The sequence below is a fragment of the Fistularia commersonii genome, chromosome 22 (genome assembly GCF_037954325.1).
Source record: "Fistularia commersonii isolate RoL2024-O1a breed Wild chromosome 22, RoL_Fcom_v1.0, whole genome shotgun sequence".
NCBI lineage: Eukaryota > Metazoa > Chordata > Actinopteri > Syngnathiformes > Fistulariidae > Fistularia > Fistularia commersonii.
In genome coordinates, this window is record NC_141305.1 from 12799415 (window position 1) to 12814585 (window position 15171).

At 40.9% G+C, this 15171-nt stretch overlaps 1 protein-coding gene across 1 annotated transcript; it reads right to left on the minus strand.

Moving 5' to 3' along the window:
- Positions 1-593: 593 nt before the first annotated feature.
- Positions 594-13745, minus strand: LOC147221750 (uncharacterized). The gene is made up of 14 exons (XM_086169224.1): positions 13531-13745; positions 12747-13010; positions 12459-12568; positions 11915-11968; positions 11161-11174; positions 9360-9539; positions 7318-7462; positions 6324-6452; positions 6118-6229; positions 5944-6035; positions 3293-3385; positions 2871-3139; positions 1857-1893; positions 594-1757 (listed from the first exon to the last, which is right to left on the minus strand). Exons 1-14 carry the CDS (start codon positions 13743-13745, stop codon positions 1396-1398), a joined length of 2076 nt encoding a protein of 691 aa, XP_086025350.1. The 3' UTR covers positions 594-1395.
- Between the last annotated feature and the right edge of the window lie 1426 nt (positions 13746-15171).

Below are 15171 nucleotides of genomic sequence, written 5' to 3' on the forward strand. Positions count from 1 at the left end.
GGTCAAACACTTCTCTGCCACTCCAGACTTCCTTATGCGGTTTAATAGTTTGCTCTCTTGGCGCCCTGCTTTGTGTTTCTTTGAGTTACAAAGCAACAATGCAGCTACCTCTGATCTCCGTGCTTATCTACTAGCATTCTTAAAGCAAATACTACACCTGTAGAACTCTTTCAAGGCATAAAACCACACAGTTGCTCACAAATGATCTCAGCCTGGTTTCCACTACTCATTCCTATAACTTCAGTTTATTGTTCATCAACTTTATTCCTCTATAGTTAATGAAATTCTTTACATGTCTTTTACCCCTACTTTGCTTCCAGATGACACACCACAACAAGCTTCCACCATTTTGCCTTAATCTATAAAAGATGCAATCTACCTGTGTGATCCTTCCCTCTTGAGTTACCCTAAGTTCTTGCCTCCTCTAGAAGAAAGTATTCACCAAAGCCATTTCCATCAAACATTTTACACCAATAATAAATGTAGTATCAGACTGTTATACTTTTGGTGAGCATACACATCGCCCAAGTACACTTTAAAACAATACTTATAATTTAAAATAAGCAGTTGCAATGAAAACAAAATACAGCAAAAACATTAAAACATGTTTAATGACTTCATTAGGTTCTTCTAATAAAGATATTTGCTACTTCTCACTATTTATAAGTTAAATCCATAAAAAAATATGATTCCTTGACAACTTCTATGACATGTCAACATTAAATACTTTGTTCATTCATAAAAATGATTTGTACAACAGTAATTTCATGGAGGAATTACAAATCCTCCCTCTGCAGTACATAAATAGTTGAAATATAACAGAAGTAACAATGTAAGAAAAATAAACAAAAGTTTAGGATTGGATTAAAGATAATGTGGAGTAGCTTTGTAGCTGAAGAGGTCGGCAAAAGGGCTTATCAAAAACAACACAGAGCCACAAGTCAATGTGAAACATCAATAGGCCTTGAGCAAAAAATAAAACTTCATTTGTATAACAAAGAAATGGCTCGTTGCATATAAAGGATTAGCAAGCTGAACTATGCTAAGCAAAAAACAGAACAAACGGAACAATTGCAGCATGCTCTATGCACCAAGGTTTTTAACGTTTCTTTAATACCGACACTTCATAATTAGAGCTTGGCATGTTTCATGGCCTTAATAGGTGCTCCTTGAAGACAATCGCTCCAGATTAACACAGAAATATGCAAAGGACGCTATATTTTATCAGAGAACAACTTGTCTCCTATGACCATTTTCTTGCACAGCAACACTTACATAAATATTTTTAGTAATTTTTTTTAGGACTGAAGAGAAAGATATTTCTCATCATTATGAGTAACACAGAATTTTTTGGGGGGTGAAACACAAGTGAATTCTGTAGACAGGTCAGTCATGTTAAAGCACCACTCCAGGTTGTTCTGGTGTGAAGTGAGAATGTGAAACAGTCTCTGGTGCAGGGTTGTCAACTAGATTCTCAATAATGTAATGACCACTTTCAAGGGCATGCTTCTTGATCTGCTCGGCTGTTAGCTTCTGATCCAGTGTGAGCATAGCTTTCAGCAGATCATTTAAACTGGCGTTTTTTCCCACTTTTTCCATCCATATGTTCAGCAATTCATGGATCCGTTCCTCATAGGGAGCACAATCTGTAGCTTTGATCACATTATCGCTGATACCGAGGAGCCGGAAGAATCTCTTGTAGTAGTCGATGTTTAAATCTTCAAAATATGTGAAACATTGCCGCAAGGACAGGTCACCTGGAAATGAAGAGACAATGCAACATAAGGATCCACATTTGATTGCAACAGTCGTTAAGAATTCTGGTCTACATAAAAGTATGAAAATGAACATTTTACCCGCAACAGGAACAAGGTTAAGTAACAGGTCATCATCCTAAAAGGGGAAACAAAGAGAAAAATCAACTTTGTACTATGATTGATAAATTAAAATCTTTATTTACGTTGTTTCTTCCTAAAAACTAAAGTTTGTCTCAGAATAAACAGGAAAACAGACAGATGCAGCTGAAAAAAAAATTGATTCAAAATGTTAATGTTTGGGAGTAACAGGTGACATGACCGCTCTGGCTCAAAATTATGGTATGTGTCATAGTATATACCCAAGGCTGTGACATACTGCTAATTACTAATGAGTAATGGAATTAGTAAGTCAATATCTTCAGTGATGTTTTTTTATTTATTTGTTTTATTTATTTTTAAGGGATGGCACACAAATATTCAGCTGCATTAAACTAACACTATAAAATGATATCTTAATTGTCACAATATTGTACCCGTGGTATTCTATGAAGTGATGTAAAAATATGAGAACTATTCTTCAAAAAAAGCGCATAAAACTAATAGGGAGGAGGGGATGATAATTTTTTTGGTCATTTCTGCACAATTGAAAATGGATGTGAAAATTAAAAGTATATTTATGTTTTTGAGGCCTTTGTTAGACTGAATCATCCTATTTCCCCCCACAGAATCAATGGGTGCAAAACTGTGCAAGAACAGACCAAACTTCAGAGATGCTCTTATGCCCAATATTCATGTGACACTAGAAGTTGAGATCAAATGTGCAGAAATGCCCAGTCTTCTGAAGATAGCAGGTGTATCAGTTTTAATTTGAGATTCATTCTCCTGTCAATACAATGAGGCAATTGGCTAAATTTGGTGCAGCTCATAATGTACAGCAAGAATGTAATGAGGTGATCATTTCACAAAGATCATCTTTACGCAATTAAAAGAAACCCCAAGGAAGAGGAAGGGGACAAGAAGACCAACGGAAACACATCACTCAAACAAACAAAGCAAAGCAGGGAAGAAACTTGGCTGGAAGCAGAGGTGTAGGTATGGGGGAATAGCTCTCACCCTTGTCATAGGGAATTTGGGCACCGCTGTGTACGCTTGTCTAGGAGGTGCAGTGGAGCCAGTGGAGGGTGAGCTAGTAAGGCTGTGCTGTGAGTTACTGGCAGAGGTGCTGAGGCTATCACACAAGTATTGACGCTCGTCCTCAGAAGTAACTGCATTTGAAACGCTCACCGCTGGCCAGCTTGAGTTTGTGCATTTTGGTGTTTGTCTTTTTCTGTTCCATTCATCCTCAGTGGAAATCTCAGAATCTTGAATCTTGACTCTTGAATCTTCAAAATTTTGTTAAAAGTTAACATGTTAAGTCAAAAGATGAAAGTTTCCTCCCTAACGTCAACTTATCAAACATAAATTATATGGTGTCTTTCCTTAAAAAAAATAAAATAAAAAAGAAACAGCACATTTTGTTGAGAAATGAAACCTACCTTTCGGCCGCTTTGTCTTCCAATAGACCAATAGACCGACAATTCCGCCCAAGAGTGCCAATACAAGGATGACGGGAACAGCAATCGATATTGCTACAAAAAACAAACAATAGATGGTGGTTTGTTTGTTGCATATTTAGAGTAATATGTGAGACTGACCAGATTTGTTTATGGGAACATGGTTGTTGCTGTAGAGGGGTATGAGAGTAATCACACAGACAGTATAATAGTAATAATTATAGTGAGATATATATGGTCTCCAGATTAACAAAAAGCAGCAACATTGTGTTTGAAAATAAAGGCAATGGTAGCTTAAAAGTAGACATTGCTTCTCTCCTTCTGTATGCTGTATTATAAAACTGCCAGTAAAGCTGCTGTACCTCTTTGATATTTACCCATTTTTTAAGGCAACAGGGTGAGTAGGAATAAGTACTCAAACACCATGTGTTACAAGCTGCTGCTCAGGATGGATGCACTACTCAGGTCCAGACTACCCGTACATTTTACTCTACATCTACATGGAGAGAGAGTCTCAGTCGCAACTCTCATTTGCTGAAGAGAGCCTGTGGCATGTTTATTATGCCATGGAGTTTGTCTGTGAAATTCATCAGACTACAGCAGTGTTTGGAATAACTGCTAGCTTATAGTAGGCTGTGACCCTATGTAGGACCTGACACCCAGGGATAGAAGCTGTGTGAAAAACAAAATAAGTTCAACAATAATTTGTTTGGGAAACATCACCCTTTATATCTCTTTGCAAACCAATGTTGTCCATCTTTAATCATAATGTACTATTTGAATCATATTCACAAAAACACAAAACACTGAAGATACAGCTACTTAAGTGAGGTCTACTTCTCCCCTGGCATGGTAATGGACAAAAACTGTAAATACATCTGTCATGAACTATTAATTGTGAACAAAAAAAAAAAACCCTCATTTTATATATTACTTATTTGCAGAATAAAAGAAACAGCCTTGAAGAAAAGACCTGTCAGAAAGCATCAACTGAAAACTGGTTTACAGGACTGACAAATTGATCAAATCATGTGAGGATCTATCACACTGATAAGGTTCGTGCGTATGTGTACGTCTCCCCGGCCTTCAGTAGTTAGGATTAAAGAGACTTTAAAAAGGCCATAAGAGGGAAAAGATGAAGAAGAGGTGTTGTTGCTTCAAGCATGTAAGGAATTTTACACGTGCGCTAGAGGATCGATGGATAGACACTTCAAAGAGGCTCCAGAAAAGTGGAAAGAACAATAATCAACTATTTGAATCCACCGCTTGCAGTGGAGAATTACCTGCTTTTAGACAACCTGAAGATCTAAGAAAGCATCAACCTACAACTGGTTTACAGGACTAACAAATCTATCATCATCAAATATCTTCCATACCTATAAGTGGCGAGGACATGCCTACCCTGATTCAGTCATTAGTCATTATTATGATTATAATAATTAAAAAGCAAACTTTCCTTTAAACTTGCTTTAGATAAGGATAGGTTAACTTGCCATAATATAGCAATATAAAAAATAAAATCAAAAATTGACAGAATAAACTGCAAATGCACGTTCCATTGTTTTTTTTTTGTTTTGTTTCAACTCTTCAGAGGAGCCTTCTGCGGTATAAATGAATTAAAAAAAAAAAAAAAAAAGGAAAATAGCTCAGCAGCTCAGTCGTCAACAAGTGAATACCCTACCCTGATATCTATCTTTAGTTAAAAATCACATGGATTGATCCACAAAAGCCTCTTTCACCAATAGAGCTGTTGACAATGTATAGGCTGGGTCAGTGACTGAATATCCTCTGTGGGGGTCTGTAAACAGTTTCCCTGAGACAAATGTCAGGAGGCAAAGCCACAGTTCACACCCTGCAACCTGCAGGTGCAAACTACATAAACTCCAATATAATGTGGGGATCAGACCTTCCTAAGCCTAAGGTCCGAGGTTAGGCTCCGAGGTTTCAAAATCTTACTTTACCTGTGACAATCTTTTTGAGTCACTGTTGTGCCCAGTTATTATCTTTTATACATATAATGTTCTTTCAGCATTTTGTTTCATCTTTGCTCCAAATTCAAAACACACATACACACCAGCTGGGAATTTCCCCCTACTGTGAACTGACTGAAACAACATGGACTTCGCCCAACAGGAATTGCTGGTTAATGACAGCCTGATGACTAACCCAACTTACTCTGACATTTATTTCAAGACATTCAGCCAATCAACAATATCAGGCCTGTAGCGCACCTCTAAAGTGATCTTGAGATAGTTGAATGGCACTGGGTTTTGTCAGCTAATAAGTATTTGAGGGACTGAAAACCAACAGTGATAGCGACGTGAAGCAAGAATTCAGTATATTTCATGTTATAATTCATTTTTTTATCTTTATCTAGATCGCATTCACAAAGCTTGTAGATTTTTTTAGCTGTGGTAAATACTTCCTGACAGCCGACGCTATGATTTATGTATGAGCAAATAAATCACCTAAAACTTAAAAAGTGATAAATGAACATCCTCCCACATTAGGAACAAAACTAATATTAAAATAAAATCATATTTTAGGAAACTCTAAATTGTTGTTGGATTCCCATCTTTAAAAATTCAAATGATGCCACTGAGGCTTGAATCTGCTTGCACTGTGGAAGATACCTGTGGTTTGGTCGGAGGGGGGCCGGATAGCCTTGCACTCTGTGTCTTGGGTCTCAGTACAGTTCTTCACAGTCTCTTCATCCACCCTACACCTTATTGGTGGATGGAAAAAGAACAAAAAATTATTTATGACTTAAAAACAAAGATAATTTTCTCTTTGGCTTAAAAACTCACCGTGAACACTGCTTGCACACCTCACATGGTTGATCAGGGGCACAAAAATATCCTTTTTTGCACTGGCATTTTGTATCTTGGGTGAGAGTACATGATTGTACAATTTCTTGTTCTAGAAGAGCAAAATAAAAAGGGACCTTGATTAGACAGAGGTTATGCTTGGAGGATTTGGAAAAAGTTAGCATAGATCCATTATGCAACATTACCTGGGGGGCACTGTGTGCACCTGAAACACTTTGACAGAGTGTTGGCATGCGCAGTGAATGTCCCGACTTCACATTCTTCACACGTAACTGGCGTCCCTGGTTGGGTGCATGCTGATGTCATTCGCGTCCCTTGTGAATATGAACAAATTCAAGTGAGCCCAACATTTTAGCTAAACAGTAAATGCATTGTGATCTATAGTGGGAGCAGTGAACAGGTTGAGGAAAATCTAGAGAGGTGGTGGAGGTATGCTCTGGAAAGGAGAGGAAAGAAAGTTAGTTTTTAGTTTAAGACCGAATATATGTGTGTGAAGGAGGGAAACTCGGGTGGAACGATGAGGCTACAGAGAGTGGAGATCAAGAAGTTGGAGGATTTCAGGTACTTGGGGTCAACAGTCAAGACCAACAGAGAGTGCGGAAAAGAGTTGAAGAGACGGGCTCAAGCAGGTTGGAATGGGCAGAGAAAAGTGTCAGGCGTATTACCTGTATGTGATAAAAGACTATCAGCCAGAATGAAAGGAATGGTGAACAAGACAGTGGTGACACCAGCGATCCAGCGATGCTGTATGCACTAGAAACAGTTACAATGACGAAAAGACCGGAGGCAGAGCTCGAGGTCGCAGAGATGAAGATGCTAAGGTTATCTTTGGGAGTGATCAGGATAGATAGAATCAGGAATGAGTCTAGCAGAGGAAGAGCACATGTTAAATGTTTTGGAGACAAGGTTAGAGAAGCAAGACTGAGATGGTTGGGTCATGTACAGAGGAGGGATAGTGAATATACTGGTAGACGGATGCTGGAATTGGAGCTGCCAGGCAGGAGGAGGATACAGAGAATATGGTTAGATGAGAGGGTTGATTTGCTGTGGCGACCTCTGAAGGGGAAAGGTGGAAGGAGAAGAAGGATCAGTAAACCAATTCACATTCAGTCCAGCCCGTTTCATATCTCTGCTGGTGGATTTCGGTGGACTGATGTGAGTGTGCTACGAGGATCTTACCAGGTGGACATTTTAAGCAGCAGCGATCGTTGAGGTACTCTTCATCTTTTGAGCACGGCTGAACTGCATTTCTGCCTCTCCTGTCAAAGATGTTCGCGGAAGATGCTGCCGTGGGTGAGAGGTGTGAAGTCATGATGGTGAAAACCTTTGGGAAAGAAGAAGAGAGGAAATGTTAACATAACAACCCAGCTACAGTTCATCATCTTTTTGCATTTTTTAAGAAAAAAATAATATATACAGATTAAATGTATAATCAATTTGTTGACATTAGGAAGAACCTAACTATTTTAAGGAGTGCTTTAAAAACACATTTATTATGACATCAAAATAAATGTGCAAAATGACAGGCACCCTCTGAATTTGAAGGGTGAAGTGAAGAGAAATGAAGTCTGAATTTCAGAGTCAAGTGACTGAGGTTCTTTTTCGGGTTGGGGAAACTAAGGTAAGATTTCATTTTAGGGATTATAACAAAAACAAACATTATATCACTGTATTGTAATATGTCCTTTATTCAACCTCACCTTAAACTATGATGGCACAGTGATAAATGAATACATAATTCAACACAATTTTTTCATTATGGAGATATAGATTAATGACACTGCAAAAAATGAAAATGATAAAATATTTGTCTTAAGCTTCTACTGTCCAGGGTTTGTAACATTAATGAATATGACAATTGCTTCTCCTCATTCAAATGTCAATGTTGTTTAACAAAGTCAGCAGGGGATTTTAAACACGAGCAGAATAATGGGATGAAGCATCTCAGTATCAAAAGTTTGTGCAACTACATTCCTTTCCAGCTAATTATTATTAGTATTAGCAGAACATATAATCTTGATTAAGTGGTAATATTGTTGAAAAAGGGCTATAACAGTTAGTACTGTGATGTATCAACTAACATGCAGCCTACACGCAGAAGAAAATCATTAATTTGACAAATAACGTCTCGCAGTCATTCCTTTGACAGTTATCTCGAAATCATATTAATGGAAGACCAAAGAGAAAATATATGTAAGAAGAAGACATAAAGTTAGCCAGTGTCTGAGAGGAAAATACAAAGAATCGAGTTAGTCGGCAGAGGTCGATTTGCTGAGGCAGCCCCTGGCGGGAAAAGCCGAGAGGAAAGTGAGAGGATTCAAGACTCAGGTGAGGATTTAACACTTTCTAAGAGGGAATTACGGTGGAATTCTTGGTGTTCCCGCATTGATTAAATCAAAATCGCACACTGGCAGACTTGGAAGGAAACAAAGAGCAATTTGTCAGTGAAGTTGATATAAACTATAAGCTTAAATGTGCACATGAAGAGACAAGATAAAGCCTCGAGCCAGTGCTATTCTTGAAGAAAGAAAAAGAAAAAAAACCAACAAACTAAAAAAGTTATTTACTTTTCCTTTAAAACTGTGATTTGGGGATATAAATCAAAAAAGGATTAAAGATGTCAAAACACATAGGAGGGTGGAGTCAGCGACGTAAAGCCCTTCTATTGAACATGGATCTTGTTCAGGCCTGTTTCTTCCGGCTGCTCTTTCGTCACAAGATAACTACGTGTTATCCGCAATAAACGCTTGAAGAGGTAACTTTTAGAATTCCCAAATGTTTAATGGATATACTTTGAACGTCGAATTGATGACTCGGGTCTGCTATAGAATATTTTCTAGAAGACTTAACGTGTCTTTAATTTTTAGAGCTGCAAATATTAACAATTTATTGAACTGAGCCCCAAACGTAATTGCTGTGTGCTCAGCAGTTGACAGACCAACAAGGAATTTCGCGCCCACGTTCGAGTAGTCAGACGGGAAACTCTCTTGGGGAATCTCGAAAATTTCGATGTATTGATTTAAACTTAGTCAGAAAACTGCGTGTTCTAAACCATTCCGGGGCGGCACATTCTGCTTGAATAAGCAACATCTCAAAGTATCTTAAAAGCCCTCAAACAAAAATATGAGTGAACTTTCAACACGGCGTCTGTGGCCGGTCAGGAGGGAAAGAACCCGCGGCCCGTGTCATAGAAAAAGGAAAATAATAAAAATTAAACTTACAATAAATGCTATCATCCTTTGGCTGGACGGGTGGACTCCACAGATGTACACACACTTATTCCATAGGACGAACGGCAAAGCCAGTGTCACGTCCGCTTTCGCCAGTGTTGAGGACAGGTGTGAGAGATGCACATGCGGAAGTGGGCACGGCCAATCACCGAGAGGATCTTGGATAAAAACCTACTATGAGGGCGGAGCCGTCATTTTAATAAGGAGTCAAACGTTAGTTTAAGTATGATAATAATGATTACTACATTTATAGTTCACTCGGGATCACGATTTTCGATAAAATGAAAGATCAATGGTAATTGTCAAAGCAGAAAGTGCACCGATGCCCTTAACATTACCATTCCACTGTAAAATGTGTCATTAACTGGCTAAAAGGAATCTCAAGGTGGTGATAACTCGTATGCCACGCTGAGAGAGGGCTACACGTCTCGGGGAAAAATAAGCATTTTTCGCACAAAATTGAATTGTTCACTAACTAAAGTACTTCTGCACAATTTCTGGGAACCAAAAATCAGTGACAAGATAAGATAATAAGATAATACATAAAAAATAGAGAAGAAAGATCAGCACAACGAACCTGTAAAAAATGTAATCGTGCACTCTCTGAAAGTGAAAGTGAACAGGCAGAATAATTTCTTTATTATTTCTAACTTTTGGTGCATAACAAACGTTTTGTGTGTGTGTGTGTGTGCGTGCGTGTGTGTGTGTGTGTGTGTGTGCGCGTGTGTGTGTGCGTGTGTGCGCGTGTGTGTGCGCGTGTGTGCGTGTGTGTGTGTGTGTGCGTGTGTGTGTGTGTGTGCGTGTGTGTGTGTGTGTGTTTGTGTGTGTGTGTGTGTGTGTGTGTGTGTACAAAACCGCTTGAAATGATGTCATATGCATTGTGGCTTCATGCTACAATTTGGATAGGTTATACAGTTTTCTGTGGAAGAGAAAAATGCAAAATAATATGCACATTGTTTTATTATTTCACGTTTATGTTTTACTATCACATTTTTTAAATCATATTTTTTATAACATTAGGCAGAGCTGGTAGTACAGAACATTCAAATTTATTTATCTGATTATTTGTTTCAAAATATGGAGAGCATAATTTATCTCTTTCTTTGTTTTTTGTCATGAGTTATTAAATATGATTAAGAAATAGTCAATTTTTTTTCACTCTTTCACTTTCTCTGTTACCTTCCTCATATACTCAGTGAAGCAAATATTACAAGGAAACTTGAAGCCTTTGAAGGTCCAAACATGATGGGGCTCTTGAAAATGGACATTATTTTTGTCCTAAAACCTGCTGTTGAATTTCAAAGAAAAAATAAATAAGGAGAATGAGTGGCATTGTTGGGCTCTTCAAATCCAACCCAAACCAATAAGCATGAATACAGTGGTGAATAGGAGAAGTGTAATTCAACTGAATTCAATTCAACTCAGAAATGTAATGTAATTTGTTTGTCTTGGGGACAATTTGTCCCAAGTCATCTCTGCAACATGGTAGAGATGACAGGGTTAAAAAGAATTATATACATCAAACAGATAATAATACAAAATATAAAATCTAATTATAAACAAGAAGATAAAATAAGATAGAACTAAAGCAAAATTAACTAAGCGAAAGTAAATAAAACAATGCACCTGATATATATAAGGCTGCACAAAATATTTGAAACTGTACACGAAAGGTACTTCAAAACATTTGATTGTGAAATATAGGTTCAATAGTATAAAGCAGCATAGGGGATCTATTATTGTGTATTGCAGGAGAATAAATAAATACATATGCTTACAATGTAATTGATACTTTATTAGGTGGCACTGCAAAGATTCATGAGAGGGTTGTGTCAGGTCTCAAATACTCATGATGAGTTATTTGGGGCGAGACCTAGGATGGTTTGAATCATGTTTGATTTATTTAAGTTGTTTCGATGAGTGAGACTTGACATGCAGTTTGTTCCTGTTTTTAGGGTTTTCTGCTGTTAGAGATCATTTAGGATGGAGAAGTGACAAAGATCTCCTTCTAAGACTCTGCACTATATGCCTAATATCTTTAAATGTGAAATACTTAATATGCTGCTGGTCTTGATTATATTTTTCTTTTTTAAACTAAAGACAAATAAAAACATGGTAGAGAAAGCAAGGGGGGGGGGGGTAATCATTATGTATAAAGCAGTTAAACAACTTTAGTAAAATTATTGTTCCCAGTACTCCTGTCCCCTGCACAACTCTTCTATAACACAGACAAGGAGGCTTAGGATTTCTAAATACCATAATACATGTGCTGTGCAATTATAAGTTTGAAAATGAAAAAACACAGCTTGCTATAAGGATAAGGTACTTTTAGATGCTTGAAATGGAAAAAAAGATATTCTCCTTTAACAAGTTTTAGCTGTTTCTGTTTATAGGGTGCTTTAATTACTTATTCATCCATCTATTTATTTATTTATGAATTTACGTCCCCTCATTGAGCTGCAACTTCATCGTGGTGGAGGGGTTAGCGCATCCCAGTGATCCTAGGAGCTATGTTGTCGGAGGCTTTATGCCCCTGGAAGGGTCACCCAAGGCAAACAGGTCCCAGTTCAGGGACAAGACGAAGCGCAGCTCAGCTGGCTCTAGGGATATGGAATGTCACCCCTTTGGCAGGGAAAGAGCCCGAGCTGGTGCGTAAGGTTGAGAGTCTCCTTGAGAGGAGTTGGACTCTCTGTTTAACTCTGGAGTTGCTCCTACTGGGAAGCACCCGGCAGGGGTGGGCATATTGATTGCCCCCCGATTGGGCGCCAGCACGCTGGGGTTCAACCCGGTGGGCGAGAGGGTAGCCTCCTTCCGCCTTCAGGTGGGGTGACGGGTTGTGACTGTTGTTTGTGGCTGTGCACCCAACAGCAGTTCAGTTTACCCACCCTTCTCGGGGTCCCCAGAGGGGCTGTTGGAGAGCTCTCCTACTGAGGACTCCCTCGTTCCACTGTAAAACGTCAATGCTCATGTGCGCAACTTCAGTGCAACTTGGAAGGGCGTGATTGGGAGCAACTGCCCCTTAGATCTGAGTTCAAGTGGTGTTTTGTTATTGGACTTCCGTGCTGGTTATGGATTTTCAATAACAAATACCATGTTCAGGCATAAAGGTGTCGATATGTGTACTTGGCACCAGCACTACATAGGTTGCAGATCTTTGATTGACCTCGTGGTTGTGTTTGTCGAACTTGCGACCACATGTCCTGGACGTCAAGAGAGGGGTGGCGCTGTCAGCTGATCACCGCCTGATGGTGAGCTGGCTCCGATGGTTGGGGAGGAGGTCAGGCCTGGCAGACCCAAACGTTACATGACAGTCTGCTGGGAATGTCTGTCAGAGTCCCCTGTCAGAGGAGTTTCATGTCCCACCTCAGGCAGAACTACAAAGGGAGGTGGGGGACATTGAGTCTGGCCATGGCCATGGACACGACCATGTTCCGTGCTTCCATTATTGAAGTGGCAGACCGGAGCTGCAGCAGTAAAGTGGTCGGCGCTGTGGGGGCGGCAATCCTCAAACCCACTGGTGGACCGCAGTGGTGAAGGATGCCTTCAAACTGAAGGAGTCCTGTCAGGCCTTTTTGGCCTGTGGGGCTCTGGAGGCAGCTGACAGGTACCTGCAGGCCAAGGGGCATGTGGCTTCGGTTGTTGCTGAGGCAAAAACATGAGTGTGGGAGAAGTTTGCGGAGACCAATTACTTCCAGTGGGCTTTGAGGAGATTCTGGTCCACCATCCAGCAGCTCAGGAGGAGGAAGCAAGTACTCTGTCAACACTGTGTAAAGCGGGGAGCTGCTGACCTCAACTCGAGATGTTGTAGATCAGTGGGAGGAATACTTCCGAGACCTCCTCAATCCTGTTGAAACACCTTCCAATGAGGAAGCAGAGCTGGGGGGGGGGGGGGGGGGGGGGGACGACTCTGGAGCAGAAACACCTATTTCAGGGGCTGAAGTTGCTGAAGCAGTCAAAAAGCTCTTCAGTAGTGGGGCCCCGGGGGTGGATGAGATTTGCCCTGGCTCTGGATGTTGTTCGACTGTCCCCGCTGACACGGTTCTGCAGCATTGCAGATCAGGGTAGAGATCCCCAGTTTTAAAAAAGGGGGGTCGAAGGGTCTGCTCCAACTACAGGGGGATCACACTCCTTAGCCTCCCTGGTAAGGTCTATTGAACGATACTGGACAGGAGGGTCTGCTGGGTCTTTGAACTGTGTCCTGCGGGCAATCCTGTGGGAGGCGCTCCAAGAGTATGGGGTACCAAACCCCATTATACGAGCTGTTTGGTCCCTGTATGACCAGTGTTGGAGCTTAGTCAGCATTGGTGGTTGTAAGTGGGACCCATTTCCGGTGCTAGTTGGACTCCGCAAGGGCTTCCCTTTGCCGTTTCTGTTCATAACTTTTACAGAATTTTTTACAGAATTTTACAGAATTGGACAGAATTTCTAGATGGAGCCAGGGTGTCAAGGGTATCTGTTTTGACGGTCACAGGATCGAGTATCTGTCTGGAGCACACAGATACAGCTAATCAGGGAAGCCAGGGAGATCAAGGGTGACTTGGTTCTACTGTGGTGAATGCTTATGGATCCATACCTCAGAGTCAAAGGGGCAAAAGCTCGAAAAGGGGATCATTACCGGATGTATGATCTTGGTCATTCTCTTTGCACTCACCAAGAATATGCTGGTGAGGTCTGCAGAAGTTCAGTGCAGGGAGCCCCTCAACAAGACTGGAGCCTACATGGACGACCTGGCATTGACAAATACATCTGTCCCAGGCAGCAGGTGGCTCCTGAATGGCTTCTTGGAGATAATCTCCTGTGCTTGTATGAGATAAATTGAGGTGATCAGTGCTGAAGAAAGGGAAGATTACTGGCAAGTTCTGATTTCTTACTTGGTTTCACCAAGATACCATCACCTACTGAGGGACCTTTGAAGAGCTTCGGGAAGGTGTTCAACTGCAGCCTCAGAGACACAGCCTCCAATCAAGTGACCAACCAAGACCTGGGAATCTGGCTGAGTGTGGGGGAAAAGTCTGGTTGCCTTGTTAAATTCCATGCTTGGATTTGCCAGCATGGTATTCTCCTTCTCCTCTTGTCCTTCTTGGTCTTTTATGAAGTCCCCATTTCAACATTGTAAGGCTTTGAGATGAAGATCAGCAGGTTTCTGCACAGGTGGCTGGGAATGCCCCAAAGCCTTTGCTATTTAGCCTCTGTACAGGCAGAACAGCAAGCTGAAACTCCCCACAGAGTCGTCTGAGCAAGGGGTTCTTGGTGACTTGGTGCAGGGAGCTCCTTCAATAATTGGAATCCAGTGACCCTAAGGTTGTTCAGGCTGGGATGGAAGTCAGGACGGGGTGGAAGTGCAGAGCTGCTGAGGCTCTGAATGTTACAGAATCAAGGCTGCCGGTGGGAACAGTGACATAGGGTAGAATTGTCCTAGGCGGTGGCTGACCACCTCACTACCCTGAGGCGCAAGGGGAAGAGAAAGTGCAAGTAGCAGTTGAGGAGAAGTGAACCAGCAAGATGTGAGGGAGCAAGCTGGGAGAGTGCAAGGTCACATGGACTGAGCTGTGGAAAGCTGAACCCCATTGGATAAAATTCATGATCCAAGCAGTTTAAAATGTGCTGCCAAGTCCATTCAACCTCTTTACCCGGGGAAAGGTGGAGACATCAGCTCACCCCCTCTGCCAGAGGACAGGAACCTTTGACCATATCCTAAGGTTTTGTCCAAAAGCCCTGCTTGAAGGGCGCTCCTGCTGGCGACGCAGCCAGGTCTTTAAGGTCATTGCGGATTCTATCTGCAGAGGGCTCAGCCACAGCAAGA